We start from the raw sequence: 16,046 nt of genomic DNA on the forward strand, positions 1-16,046 counted from the left end.
CCAACTTTCAGTACACCAGATCCAGGACTTGCCCTCATGCCCCAGCTCCTGACTCCCACTCTCTGAAAGCAGGTGGTATCCCTTTAATTGATTCATTTATCAGGGTGGTAGGGGGTGGTGCTTATTCCCCTGCTTCCTAGCAAAATTCTGAGGAGAGAAAGAATTTACTAAATCTGTTAATGACTGACTAAAAAGCTGTGGGGAAAAGTGGACCTGTAATTCCCCAGAGTTGCCTACCTTTCCCCTGACCAGCTCTGTGACCTTAGGCAAGTCATTGTCCAACTTACTTGTCCAGGTTTCAGGGTTTTTTTCATCTACAAAAGCATTTTCATTCACAATATACTCAAATATCTAATTTATTATGTTGTACACCTGAAACTAATATATTATATGTCAATCACATCTCAAAAAAAAAAGCATTTAATCATGAAAATATTTAAGGTGCTTATTCATTTTATCACAAAAAAATGTTCCTAGTTTTTAATCTTATTCTAAGATTATTTATTAAACAACAATTCCATGACCAGATAGAGGTTGTAGAAGAAAGAATGAAGTTATACAATTAACTGGTGAAAATGAACATCCACACACACAACCACCAGAGCAACAAAGACAACAACAAAACTAGGGATTCAACTGCGCTCAGTCTCAATCGATGGGAAAAATTCACATGACACAAATTACTAAGAACTATGAGAATGTATCTTCGGAGGGCATTGCTTTAACTCTGTTGGTTTCTTGCAGGATATTTGACATTTCAAATGGAGGAAAACTGAGTAAATTAATATCTTATAAGATCAATAGAAATGTGCATAACTTTCATGGTATTTATCTGTTTGTTTATCCTTCGAAAAGCAGAAGACATCAAATATAAGTATGTGCCTCTTTATTCCAGTAGGTGGCTCTAAAGTCCAATTGTTTATTTTCCTATAAAAACATCATAGCACCAAATCGTGCTAAATCCAAAAAATCAGTCAATGAGGAGTGTTTTCTGCCTAGTTTCTTTCCTGTCAAAATGAAATCAATTTTTCAGGCAACAGTAGTTTAACCACGTGAAGTTGGTTTATAGAAAGTAATGCCAAACGCAAAATGTTGCTAGAATATGTCATCATATAACCTGAGATTCTTTATATCTACCCACAGATAGACTCCAGACTATCTTAAGAAAGTCACATCTTGTCATGTGTTATTTCTACAGAAACCAGTGAGTGTGCAGTGTGCATCTTATTAACCCTCACCTGTACATTTTTCTGTTTTTGGAAGTACACCAAGAGGAATAGTTCTGTTCAAAAAGTTATCAGGTTGAGAAAAACTATTGTGCATTCACTTTTTTTCCCCCTAAATCTTCCAGTTAAATGCTTATAAGCACCCTATTTCATTCTGGAGTTCTATTTCCCCTTAGAAAACAATGGACTTCTCTCAACAGTTTGAATCACCTCTTTTTTTGGCATCTCTCAAAGGTTTAACTTATTAGCTTCCTTTCCAACAACATGTTGACATTTGAATTGTGACATATTAGAACTTTTCGGTGGCTTCTCGGAAATAGTGAGGTTAAAGAGACAATACCCTGCAAGACCGTCACACAGGGCGATTGTCTCTGTTGGGGAACGCTGCTTAGACACACATGCCAGGTCATTTTAAGAAAGTATTATGATATCATGCTTTCTTTGTGGTCCACTCTTAATCATGTCTCTTTTAATTCCATTTCATATTTACTCAATCCAGTGTGAACAGTCCAAGAAACAAAAGAAAATGATAGGTACATTTTAAGTATAGCGTATAGAGACAATATTCTTTGCAGGGACATCGATCGCTACTGTAATTCCCCTTAAGTATCCAGATTGTCATGTGAGGAATACTGAGTGCATAAAAAATAAAAGACACGGAAGAGTGTTGATGTTGGCTTTATTTACTGGAGGTAAAAGGTGACATTCTGGGCCACGAAAGGCAAGGCAAAGCAGAGTGGGTTTTAACTTCAGGGTGTTCTTTTCGATTTTAAGTGAATTTTTATGGTGCTCATGAAACTGAGGTTTGAAAAGAACTGGCAAGCGCCAGACGTAATGAGGGCAGATTCTGGGCACACTTCCTCATATAGCAATAAGAATGTGCCTCGAAGTCCCATCCACCACACCCTTACAAATCTACTGGGTTTTTTCGAGGTGTTGCTACCACTTGTGATCCTTTTTATATCTCATCTCTTAGGATCTTAGAAAGATTCGGTAACATTATATTTTTCCACCTATAATTACAATGACCCCCAAAAATAATTTGAATACTCGAATCCAGAGATGTCTGCATATAAAGTTAATTTATGTTCTACCTTGGAGAAGTGAGAGGAGGAGTTTAAACAAAAACATAATGACAATTCGTTGCCTCAAAACAGCTATGGGGAGGAATGATGGAATGTAATCTTGGAGGAATCAAACCTTTCTGAAAATCAGATATCACATCTCTGCTTTTATATTATAAAATAGGTCTTTCAGCAAATAAAAATACAATAAATAACAGAAGTGATTTATGTAGCTTTTTCCCACAGGTTTGTATATTAAGTGTTCTTGGCCATGCTCATAAAAATATAACCATAATGTCTTTAAACTCAGTGTAGTCTCAAAATCTCGGCTCTATTGCAGTCCTATGAATTATATGTCATCTGAGTTACGTAACAGAAGCAGAGATCCTACCAATAGAACCTCTCTGGTTTTTGAGTTGGAGAAAAATGGAAGGGAATCATTACTCTGTTGAATTCCATAAAAGAAAAGGTCTCTTCTCCCATCAGGGGGTTTATGGAAAAAGTTATCTGGATCCAAAATAAAAATGGCCCGGATCTGGGTTTGTGATGAATTCAACTCAAGTATATAAAGAGGGACTCCAAAGTCTCAAAGACTCAGAAAAAGTTCAAATTGATACAAAAAGGGTTGTTGATTTATTATTTTGCTGTGTCTCTCTCGGAATGCTTTCTAAGAAGGAAAAAAAACCCTCAATTCCCCACAATAGAAGTTGAAAGATAAGAGGAACGGGGCCTTAGTGTATAAGAAAATAGGAATATATAAAAATTCTGTTCTTTTAAAAGTCATGATAAGCATTTTTAAAATGTGTTAGCTCCTCTAGAGTTTTCTCTTTGGTAGCGAGTAACAAATTCCAGAAATACAACATGTTATGACCATGACCTAACTGTGCGTACATTTGACACTTCTGAAAGTTAAGGTAGTTTTTTCATAAATTTCCCAATATCTTCGTGGACTCTTTTTATTTTTCCAGAAAGCTATTTTTCTATCTTTGTCAGTATGGATATTATATCTAGATCTCTGGATGCCTCAATTTATAAGAATAAATATTTGTAGTAAATGTTTTAATTAATAATCATTTTGTATTTTTTAATTTTCTCAATTTGCTAAAATAGCATAGTAGTGAAATTTCTAAATATTTTTTTTAATTCTAAATCATTCGATTTTGAAAATAAAACTAGAAATTCCCCAAATTGTTCACTCTTACTAGTGGTAAAATTCACAATTTAAGGCATAAATTTAACATTATATACATCCATAAAGGAATTACTCTGAACATAATTATTATACTTAATGTATTTTAATCAAACCTCGAAACCAGTTCCAAATGCCAAAAGAATATCCCTTCAGTTAATATTCACAAGGCTAAGCTAGGGATAAAAGGCAGTGGTGATTGGATTTGATTTAACAAATTTTAGACTTCCAAGAGGTATATTTTCATACAATATTATATATAAGCATGGATGTACTTGGATATGTTATATATTTTTATATGTGACCTATAAAAGTGGTAAAGTGTACACCTTGGGGAAATTTTAAATTTGCATAAAATATTAGCAATCTCATATTAATATAAATGAATGTTTAATGGCATATGCTTAATTCTAATTATATATCATATAAGGGATATGTAATAAATTATATACAGTAGTTTGTATATAATATATGTTACAGTAGTTTGTATATAATATATGTTACATATAGTTATATATTATATGTAGTTGGAATTGGGATTAATCATATTTTATTAAATATTCATGTTCTTTTGTTATTTAAGTCCAAGAGCACAAACACTAAAAAGAGTATGGGCGCTTACAAGCATTCCGATAGGGAAGTTAATACGCTATAAAAGACTTCAGGCAAATTCTGTTTTATACTGTCAAGGCCTGTGTTCAACCGAGTCCTCCATCAAACAGACAATGCTACTATTTGTATTTATAAATGGTAATAATGTGGGTTCTTGTTTATTATCCTATAAAATAGAAAAATCTAGAATCTGTCAGACCAGACTTACAGTCTAGTTTGCTATGCTTGGATCAATTTGAAGTATTGTGCTTGTACCACTGAGACAGAAGAGAAATTCAGTGCACAGGGGGGAAAACAAGAAAAAAGAAAACACATCATTTACTTTTAAAAAGATGAACAAGGCCTCATTGTTATGAATCCCGTTTATTTTTCCTGGTCAAGCACTGAAGTTTTATTTATGCTTAATAGACTGCATTTGGCATGTCTAAAAATGACAGAAGTGTGAATTATGAATGACCTTCAACCTATTCAGGAAGTTGTAATAATTGAAATAATAGAGAAATGTACTCCCTGCAGAATCTGTACGGAGAGACAACTTTTTCAGACTATTGCGGTCTTCTCCCTTTGAAATTGACAGTTGATTTCTGCCTCTTCCAGCTCCCACCATTCAGCCTGAATGCTTTATTTTCTATAGCTTCATGCAATGTACCAGACTAGGAACAGCTTAGTGGAAACTTAACATTTGGAAGCTAGGTGGGAGAGGAGGTAGGTGACAGTTTGCATATCCGAACAAAGTCAACATTAGATATGAACACATCTGTCAGCCCTGGTGCTGCAGAGAGGTAACATCAGGTCCACAAAGACAGTGTGTGCATATGTGCTAGCTTTAGAAAACACTGTCTGGACCCCTGATCTACCATAGCTATGTGGGAAACCCCAATATTCAGGAGGGCATGAGTAATGTCAAGTTTTTAGCCTCACCAAGAGAGACTCTATTATACATTCTCAGCCTAACTGGTAAGAGATAATGAGAAGTGTCTTCAGGAGACAGAGAGATTGATTACAGAATGGAAAGATATTTGTCCAACAGAATGGAAGTTTTATCACGGCCACGTTGTGCCAAAGCAAACCACTCTCAGTTTCCTTAATTTCTCCAAAGAGATGGTATACCATATTCATCTTTCAGATGACAGTCTAAAGACTAGAAGATATTTTGAGAAACATGAGGTACTGTCTTCCTATATCCAAAAATATGTATCCATCGGTTATTTTCAGGACAAAAATATTATTGGAGGTGAAGCTTCCCCCCATATTTATCTCTTTATTAATAACATGAGGAGAAAGCCAGGTATAATTTATTGGATGACACAAAACAGAGAACTGACTGTTGGTTTTAGTTTGTATAAACATAGCAAATGATAATGATCCACCTACTATTATATCTGGAGCCTACAGTGTACCCAGTCTGGAAGCCTTGAAAGTTTCAATGAAATGACCTCTACGGACCCCTACAGTCCCCACAAGAAATATCCTCTGGTCACCTGCCTTTAATGTGGCCATTTCATTTGATTCTAGGAAAACCGATCATTCTGAATGGTTTCAGAATGCCTGGGAAGAGTTCCATCATCACATGATGAGGAAGCTAAAGATCATCTTTGGGTTTTTTACCAGGCTGGAGGCTTTTCTTGTGTCCTTGACCAACATGTTTTCCACCTTGATGGACTGTAATGCATTCTGACGTCTAACTCTTTGGCACCATTCCAGAAATAGCTAGACTCTAGTATGGGTGTGATGCTTTGAGATCTTCCTGAATGGCAGGTGTTACATACACACAAACACTAAGTACTTAAAATATGTACAGAATACCTCAGGTCATCCACTTTTTCAACTTATGTGACCTGTGAATCTTCATAAAATTCCTAGTCTGCGTAGTGTTATGGCTATCCTGTGTCGTGAGCATCATTACGTGAAGGAAACATTTCTGGGGTAGGGGTGGCCAGGGCTGTTTGTTTTATCATGTGAATATCAAATGGCAAACTATATCTGAGACAGTTTCATCTTCAGGTGAAGGAAGTAACTTATCAGGCAGGCAACATCCCCCCAAAGTCAGCTTAGGCCCCGTTCACAAGGCCGGGCTCTGGGTACTGCCAGCTGGCATTCATCTTAAAACAGCAGAGCATAACTTTGGTATAAAAGTGGAACTTGACTTAAAAGGAAAGCAAAGAAAATGCCCCAAGCCAATAATAATTTTAACATCAAAAGAGGTCATAGAAAATGTGGACAGAAATCCTTGTAAAGGAAGAGCAAATTAACAAATTACCTGACAGTTGACGCAAACATTTTTAAAAAGTGGAAAGAGGCGAACAAATTACATTTTGCTTTTCACATCGCTGGTCTTCCCTGCTTTTTTGCACAAATTGCATTAATTGAATAATTCAGGAAAACTTTTTTTTCTCCGTAAAAAGCCAAAGAAAATAACTTGATAATTGAGCCCATAATAAGCTTGTAGTAATACTACTACTCTAGTGTCACGGCCGTCTGATAGAACCATTGACGTGGACCTACGCAGAGGGAAAGTGGGTGTGCCAATTCAGCCCTGACGTCCTGGAAGCCGTTAAAACTTCATAAGGTAAGGCACACACGAGAACGATGCCCGCTCCAACTGACAACACTGTACAGTCTCGCTGTCGTTCATTAACCACAAGAGAGCCGGCAGGACCCCCTACGGGAATTTTGACCTTGATTTCTCTGAGGGGCGCTCATTCTTCTATGTCTTATTTCTTCAAAATATACATCAGGCATTGGATAATCTCTTATTGACACATTTCTTTTTATTCAAAGTGAACAGCAGACTTCTCTTATTCTACTTACTAAATACCAGCTGTCAAGGGCCTGTTTAAAAATGAAAGGACTTATCACCTTGTGTAAATGACAAGATTAATAATGTCTTGGGTTTCTGAGAACTTTATTCCAGTTATAGACCATGTTAAGGGCAGGCCAGGAGTTTGAATGAAACCGTGTTCTTTTCCAGGATGCAGAACACATATATACACATAAAACGTTACCCCAAAGCACACGCCCAAATCATTCTAATTATCATGAGTGGAAAGGCAGGTCTTAAGTCTATGCAGTCAACGTATATGAATTGTGCCTTACTGACCTGATTACAACCAATATGGGTTCACCATGAAGAAGTATTAGGGGAAAAGCTGTGTTCACAGAACTGGCTATTGCATAAGTACCCCAAATTTGCAAACATATCATAGATGAGAACTGGCCTTGTTTGAGGTAGATAGGGGGTCTATAGGGTCACCTTGCCTTTTTTCAAGGTGAGGGTATAGAAATATGGAGGTATGAGGTGACTTATCAAAGAATGGAGGGAAAGGTAAGAGCAGGGTGAGGCCAAATCTAAAGCAATGGGCTACACCCACCCAGCAGAATGGTTTGTAAACGTACCTACAAGACATCAAAGGAAAGGACAGCAAAATATCCAGAATAAAACAGAAAGAAAGAAAACCTCAACAAATCATCTAGATGTGTACCTACTTAACATTCAACACATGGGTGTTTCCAGATGTAAATGAAACTCAAAATAATTAATTGTTTTCATGCTTCCCCTGCATATTTGGTCCTCCTGAGGACCTATTCTAGAAAGAACTTTCATCACCCAACTCTCTGCTTTTGCTCCTGCCCTGCTCTACCTCTCGGTGCCAGCTCTTGCTCCTGAAAGCAACCGGGGACAATTTCAGACTGTTAAAATGTAAAAATATTGAAGCACTGTCTGTCTCAATAAAAATTTCCAGCTAAATGCTATGCCACAGCAATGTGGCTATGTAACATTGTACAGAAATTTTAAGGAATATGGGGAAACTAATTAGGACTTCAAGGATAAAGAACCTTGGACATTATTATAGATCTTCTATTTTATGACTTGAATGTGATTGTTTAATTTACTAGTGTCTTTGGTGTGACCTTCTTCTTCAAAGATAAATTACTATAGTTAATACAATATTTTCTGGGGGATGGTAGGGGATATCAGCCAGGAGCTGCAGCTACTTAGAAATTATGATTTAAGCATTCACTCCAGTGTTTTCAGAATTCCTATCTCCAAAAACATCACTGCAATAATTTTGAAAACATGAAGAGACATCTAAAAACAATAAGCTTGGGTCTTTCTAGGAAGCATTAAGAAAGAAAACTGCCACAAAGCTCACTCTGGCCTGAGGGGGAGAAAAAAACCCTGAAATAAAATAACTCACAGAAATCTACTGGAAAATTTAAACTCAGGAAAATCCCCTCAAATAAAATCCTTGTACAGAAGTATTAGGAAAATGTTAATCGCATGGCCTTTGTTTTTATGAGACAAACCAGATTACATCTTTTCTCAACTTTACTTGAAAATCAAAATCCATGCTGTTCCTAAGTACTTCTTCACCGCCAGACAAATCAAATATGGGTTTTATCCAGTACACATGTTTTGACTGTCTCACTATTACCAACCTGTATTATCATCTTAGCAAGAACATTTATTCTCTTTTATAGAACTCTTCCACATCATTATAAAACTGATCCACATTGATTAAGCTTAATCTTTAACATCAGAATTTCTAAAAATATCTTCTTTGCAAAAATAAACTATAATTTATACACCCTTGTTTTGTTCTGGGCCATCTTTCCCCTTCTTTATTAGACGTCATAAGTATTATAATGACTAGACTACAGTTGAGATTCATCTGACATTTTTCCTTTCTGTAGCCCAGGACTTTTACCTGTCCTGTTATTAAAATTCATTTTATAAACTTGAACTCTAAGAATCGGAGCAAAGAGAAACACTTTTTTTATAATTTCTTGAGAGTGCTTCATCTGCTATTGTTTGTGCAGGTGAGTTGATGTTGCTCGTGTTTAATAATTACTCCTGGTCCAGGTCTCTCTTTATGGACATTAAATAATATCTCACACAACGAAAGTGTTCATTATGTGATGAGTTGTGCTTATTCACCATTTGGCAACTCTTATTTCTCATGGAAAACAGAACAAGAAAATAGACCTAGAGAATCTCTTTAGTCAGCTCTTTTATCATTGTACCTAGTCCAACATTCACATTTCAAAGCTGTCTGAAATTGTAGTCTTAATTAACTTGTAGAACTATGCATACAAGCTTACAGATGAATACGTTTATAAAATATGCATACGCTATTTGGGTATCTGTTCTCTTTTGTCTTGTCAACTGGGCTAAGTATGATTGTGTGCATATATTGCCTATCACACAAACCTGACTTTTACCTCTGACTTTCCTCTCTCGTTGTTTATGGGTGAACTTACTTGACCATGTAATGTCAATTTCACAATTATGTTATTTGATATGTGCTATGTTACTATCTTAGACTTCTGCCAGTAAAATACATAAATTTAAAATGAGTGCTTACAGAAATAATGGGTATGTGTCTAATATTGGCCTTTTATGTTTTTCCTGATTAACTATTTCCCTTCATTCTTCAATTAAAATAAGTAAACATGCTGTTCATTATGGTATGAAACTAGCATATTTTCTTTTGAAAGCAATATATTTTATAATGTGTGTTTCAAAAGTAACTGTGTTAAAATTATAAATGCCTGCCCTAAGAAGCAATCTAATTCATAGTTAGCAATAGCAAAATGGTTTTGCTTTTTTAATGCAATCAAGATTCCCAATAAGAAGAATATATTTATTACAACATATGAGACACATAAATATTAAATGAAAAAACGTATTGGCCACAAGTCCCAGTCTTACACCATCCTTTCACTGATCCTACAACAGTTTTATCTGTCCAAGGAGATAGCTCCTATTGTCAGTAAATATGGTAGCAAATAATTATTATGATATAATTACATTATTTCATCTTACAGCTGCCTTTTGAGGTCCGTCAGCTCCTTTATTTTAGGAAACATAACCTGAAAAATTCATTTACAACACCTATGTATTTCCCACATCTACAAATAGTGTATGCTCAAAAAGTGTTTGTTGTTGATGTGACAGTAACTCATATGATGGACTTGGGATATTTTCTGCTCCCAATCAATAGTTAATTTAATAATGTTTTCCTTTGTCAATAATGCCTCTTGTTTTCTTACAGCAAAGGGAAAAAATAATTGATTGGTTTATTATTTTTGATATATGTGGAAGATTTCTAAATGATACCTATTTAAACCTAATTTTACAATTTACTACCTCTTACACAGTTTAGTCAGTAAAAATTATCTGGTAGCTGGTAAAATGCCAAAGAATAATCTCATAATGATGATTGAAATAGAGTCTTAGGCCATATGACGCTAACATTACTTAACAGCTTTCAAATGGAAACATCTAATTTAAACTTTTCTTTTTCTTGGTGCTGATTTTCACAGTAAATTCGCCAAACAACTATTTTAATATGGCCTTTGAAACATATTTGATTTAGGTAACCATTGGGTTAAAAGAAATAAATGATGGATAACATAATTAAATTCGAACCCAACAGTGTTTATAAAACAAAAATTAACAGGCTACACCTTTTGTTGTTTCAGGTATTGTCATACTAAGTTACAAGATTCATAACCTAACTTTATTGAGTGCAAAATATGCTTCATGATATTTTCATGATCTTATTTCATAGTTATTGTTATTAAAGTTAACCTCACTGCATGGGCCTCCATAAAGCAATTTCCAGCAGTGATATTTTTAACTTTTCACCAAAAAAAGGAGTATTTTGTTTAATCTAAAAGTGTTTCTCATTTGTAAACAGGCAAATCAATATAAAATGCACAGCCAGATAAGACCACATGTAGATTTTATCTATCTATCTAGATAGATAGATAGATATCTACTATTTCAAGTAAAATCTATATAATATTTCAAGTGTATCACCTCCAATTTCTGCACAAATTCATAAAGTGTTATTGAGTAGCTCAATACTTCCCATGAATGTTTCTCTATTATGATGGTAAAGAAAAAAGGTAAAGAACAACTAGCAATAAATAGTACTCTGTTTTTAAAACATTCAATCACACTCAGAAAACTAGAGCATTTATGAAGTTACAAAGTGCGTAAACTACCCAAAAAAGTAGCACTGAAAGAAAGTAGTACTGCAAATAACTTTATTCTGCATCTTACTTATATTTGTGCATTACCTTTCACCATATCAACAAACAGGCCACAAGGGTCTACTGCAGCTCACTGTTATTTTTATTCTTCAGGCTTCACTGATACTTTAGTGCTCTCAAAGAAAGACAAGAAAATCTTTACAACATACCTGGTCATTTATCTGGCATGCAACGAGGTTGTGTTGATCGTAACAGCCAGCGAACCTGATGTACTTGAGCCAGCTTCCTACATCTGGTTGACTAGCATCTATGCAGAACTTCACATTGCAAAACTCATCTAAGATCTGGAAGGAAGAAGAGGAGAACAATCAATTTCCATATCAGTTCATTCATTAGAATGGTTAATTGCTTGAAAATACTTTATTCAAGTGTATAGCCCTCCTTTAAATCCTTAAAAAAAAAAAGTCAGGCAGCATGCATATTAATAAAGGAGGAATAATAAGTTATCTTAGAAGCAGCAATGTACCGTTTTTTAAAAGAACAAAGCAACTGTACATTATTGCAAAAACTGATCAATTGATTTAAAAAATGCTTGTTTCCTTGTTATGCATGAATGAGTGCTATTGACTTAATTTTATTCCATGTGATTTTTACAAAAAATATTGAACAGCATATATTAACCTCATATTTCTAAACTAAATAGTCAATGTTTTAGATTCAGATTGTCTTCCCATGTAACTGTATACTTTCACATTTTTGCCTTTTAAATTAATTCAATTAAAAAACTTTAAATATCACTAAATTCCTTTTCACTTTGCATTTCACTACCATGAAACAATTAAATCACGCCCTTAATGGAAGAAGTTATTAAGATCTGTCTCATAAATGTTTCTGACCAAACTTAAGAAAAATAAATGAAAACAAATGATTGGTAAACACTCATGCAAAATATGGCAACCTAATGTTTTAGTTAACACATGCCAATGCATATTTCAATTTTATGGTTAGTAAGCAAAATAACAAAACTGACTTGTGAACAAGTAAAAAATATATAGTAATATTGTAATAAACTGCCATCATTATCTATGGTTCTGTATTGTTATTTTTCACAAAATTTTACATTTGGCCTATCCTGAATATTAATCATTACTTAGGGCACCTTAAACAAAAATTGAAATGGGAAACGTCCATTTTTAAGGTTTTGCATACTTACACGAAGCTATTCTGATTCACTAGCAGCAATAACGTTTTAAACAACAATATTAAAAACTGCAGAGTTGTTGACCTAATGGCGAATAAGTAGAAAGGCTGGTAATGTTAATGTCAATCACTTAATGCAAACTTGAGGAAGTTTCCTATCACAGACTAAATAAGACAGTCCAGAACAAGAACTAATGAATTAAATAACTCCCACAGAACCCTGCTGTATCTACACCTATGTAAAAGTAAAAACTAAACTCTTGGGCATATAGACCAAAAGCAATCTTCCATAGAATTCAGATAATCGCCTAGTTGCAGATTCAACTCATCAACTCACCCACAAACTTCAAGAAGCCCAGAGCTCTGAGGGCTCTAGTCAAGAGGCTTTATGAATAAGCCTTTGGCCATGAGGCAATTAAAGAGCAATAAGTAGTCCCACAATTTAAAAAAGAAAAATCAAAACAGAAGAAAGGGATAATATTTGCTACACACACACACACACACACACACACGTACGTCTTTTTCAAGACACAGCTTCACACTAACAACAGAAAGTCTACTTTAAATAGCCTCTCTAGTGAGAAAGACAAATATTAACAATTTCTTATTTTTAAAATTACAAACTTTAAGTTGTTTTCTTCAACTCTCAATGCTGAGTGACTCTAATGGCAAGTTGAGATTCCCCCCCCCCCAGATGTCTACGGGGGAGCATAAATAACAATAGCAATACACATTTTAAAATAGTAAAAAGTTGGGATTTTGCTTTGTTTGTTTTTTGGCTTGTTTGGTTTCTGGTTGATCTTTTGTTATTTGTTTTCTTGACTAGCAAAAAAAAAGGCAGTTGTACTGACACACTAGAGAAATATTTAATGAAGGAAATAGGGTGAAGTCAATGAAATGCAACACCAGTTCCATTTCATATTTGCAGAAAGACGTGGAAAACTTGTTAATTTCAAAGTCAAGCATCATCTATCCCCTTAGCTTTCGAGCATTCCCTTTTGCGGGGGCAGGGAGTTAAGTATTGCATATACTGCACATAAAAATTCTAGGTGTAATTTTATTCCGTGTTAACATTATTGCCATTGCCACTGTCAACAGTGAAATTAATTTAAAAACAGGTTCATTTCTAAAGAATGTCTTTTTACATATATGTTATATGATTATTCAAATATTTCACCAACATATTAACTTTCTTACTCTCAATATTCTTGCCCCAAGACAAAAGCTGAACTTTCTCCAAAAACGTTTCCCCCCGGGTGAATTATTCACTTTTGATTTGCTAGCAGAACTGCATTTGTCTCCCAAATGTCTTAATCGTCTCCGAAATCTCGAATAAAATAAAGTAAGAGCACATCTTCCGTCATTTCATCTAACACACTCCTGTGTTTTTAAAAGCTGTCAAGTTCCAAAGATAGCTTAAAAAAAAAAAAAAAAGAATTCCCTTTAGGTGGACTTTAGAGAAAGGCCCTTTCAAAAAACCAACAGCAAAAGGAAAGAAAAAAAAAATCCCCACAATCTAGCCAAAGGGTCCGAATGTGACTTTCTCGCGAAGCAGCACACGATGTTGGACAGCAAAGCTGTTACTTGGCAAGGTGGAACTCGGCCGAAAGCGGCTCCAAAGTCGCGTGGCCGGTGCCAGGAATTCAGATTTTGGCAACCCCACCTTCTGCGTCCCTGATACCGACCGACAGACACACGGAGGGAGGGGAAGTAGGAGAAGAGCGGGAGGAAAAAAGGCCGACAGCCGGCAGAGAGACCCACCGAAGGCCGGACGACCCACCCCGGAGACGCGTCCAGATCGCACGGTTCCACAGGAGGAACAAGGAAATCGCCAGTCCCAGCAACGTAGATAAGCAGCAGGGCTCCGCGAGACTGCGGGCAAGTAGGAAAAGAAGGCTGGGGGGGGGGGGGCGGGGGGCGCCCCGGAGAAGGGGTGCCAAGGCAGGAAACTGTCCGAAGTTACAAACTATGCACATCGCCAAGACTTTTTTTTTTTTTTAAGTGAGTTCTCTTACCTTAAGATTTCTATGGCCTCAACTCAGCAATAAAAGGCAATCACAGAAGAATTAAAACAAACAAAACAAAATAATCAGCAGCCCCCAGCTTTCCTGCACGAAAATCCTTTCAAACGATCCCGAACCACATTTCGGGATGTTAAAAAAAAAAAAAGAAAAAAGAAAAGAAAGAAAAAGGAAAAAGAAAAAAGAAAGCCTCGCGTCTCGATTTCCGAATAGGTCTCTGATAACTTTGTCCGTCTCTAGGATCTGCTCGCCAGGACCACGCGTTTCAGATTTATTGTCCGCCAACAGTGTATTTTTAAGACCAGAAATGAAGTCTCCTCTCGTCTGGGTGACCCGGGCTTGGTGTGTTTTGGCTTTTTTTTCCCCCTTCCTAAATGAGCTCGGAGCTATTCCTTCTGGTTCACATCACCTCCCTCTTTTCTCACTTTCTCTTGCTCTTATCAGCCCGATGTGTAATGAAAGTTATCTGAAACCCACTAAAACTTCTTCCACTTCTCTCTCCCAGTTCCAAGGGGGGGTAAAACAGGCAGGAGGAGGAGAGTTTGAAAAGGTGGGGGGCCTGGGGAGGCGAGGGGAGCTCTACCCCCTTTTAGATCCTCCGCAGCGCCTTCCCCAGTCCTAGACCCTCACGGGATCGTCCCCTTTCGCAACTCCAAGCGCAGCCGCCGGGTTTCTATTTCATGAACTGTCTCTTTAAAGAGGATCTGCTCGGCCATCCAGAAAGAACCCGGGGCTAGGGAGAAAGGGAGCTATCTCCCGCCGCCCAGAGTGATCGGAAGCCAGACGGGCTCCTCTTTCAGTAAATTTTTAAAGTGACAGCAGCCTCCTCTGGCGGGAGAGGTCACAAAAAGGTCGCCAAGACCCAAGTCCTACAGGGACAGACTGATTATGGATACACCATCCCCCTTAAACATGTAGATTTCTCCGGGTAAACAACCAATGGGCAGATCTCGCCAGGCAAGGATTTCTTTCCCTAGGGAAATATCCTCTGTTTCGTTGTCCTGAAAGCACAAGTGTAAGTGTGTGCGTGTGCGTGCGTGTGTGTGTGTGGTGTGTGTGTGGTGTGTGTGTGTTGGAGATGTTAGAGATGGGGGATGGGAGTGATCGGGTGGTGAAGTGCTTTGGGGGGTGTGAGGGTGTGTGCACCAAGGCTGGGGGCGGGGCGCTGGAGGGGGCGAGAATGGGTTTCGGGTAAAGAGACACTGGCTCATGCTAAACCTAGTAATTAGTTGAGAAATTTTCAGAAAACAGCAGCCTAACAGTGAAAGTTGACATGTCCATTTCCAGTTTTCTGCTAAGCATATTTTCAAATGATTATTGAAATTCATACTCTGTTCCCTCTATTATTATAGTTAGGTCAGCTGAAGAGCATGCTACTTTTTCAAATCATAGTTTTCTTAAAAGAAGTAATTTAAAAATCTGAAACATTTTTTGCATATAACCTGCCCAAATAGCGTATTAAGGACTTGGGGAGATTGACAATTATCTGGTGAGTTTTTGCCATATACTGTGATACGTTAATTAAAACACCATGAACGTCCAAAAGTGGAATTAAGCAGTTTGACAACTCAGGTTATTTTTAAACTTTTAACATTATAAATGCTGCTTTGGGGATCGAGTACTGTACGGTGATTAATAACTTTCTAATATATATGGTCAATTTTTATCAAAACATTTCAGAAACAGCACTGGAAGAAAGAATATAGGGAATGCGTGACAAAATGAGAGTCTA

General features: G+C 36.5%; 1 protein-coding gene across 22 annotated transcripts in view; it reads right to left on the minus strand.

Annotated features, from left to right (window-relative positions):
- The window catches only part of MECOM (MDS1 and EVI1 complex locus), a 542,755-nt gene that overhangs the window by 47,431 nt on the left and 479,278 nt on the right, over positions 1-16,046 (minus strand). For 14 of the 22 annotated variants that reach the window (XM_048215180.2, XM_026499001.4, XM_048215170.2 and 11 more), the window contains one exon: positions 11,303-11,437. In XM_048215180.2, coding sequence (XP_048071137.1) covers positions 11,303-11,437 — 135 coding nt within the window. Of the gene's footprint in view, positions 1-11,302; positions 11,438-14,054; positions 14,190-16,046 lie in introns of those variants that run through there. The other 8 variants (XM_026499030.4, XM_026499055.4, XM_048215176.2 and 5 more) reach the window with 8 other exon arrangements.

Source organism: Ursus arctos, unplaced genomic scaffold (assembly GCF_023065955.2).
Source record: "Ursus arctos isolate Adak ecotype North America unplaced genomic scaffold, UrsArc2.0 scaffold_4, whole genome shotgun sequence".
NCBI lineage: Eukaryota > Metazoa > Chordata > Mammalia > Carnivora > Ursidae > Ursus > Ursus arctos.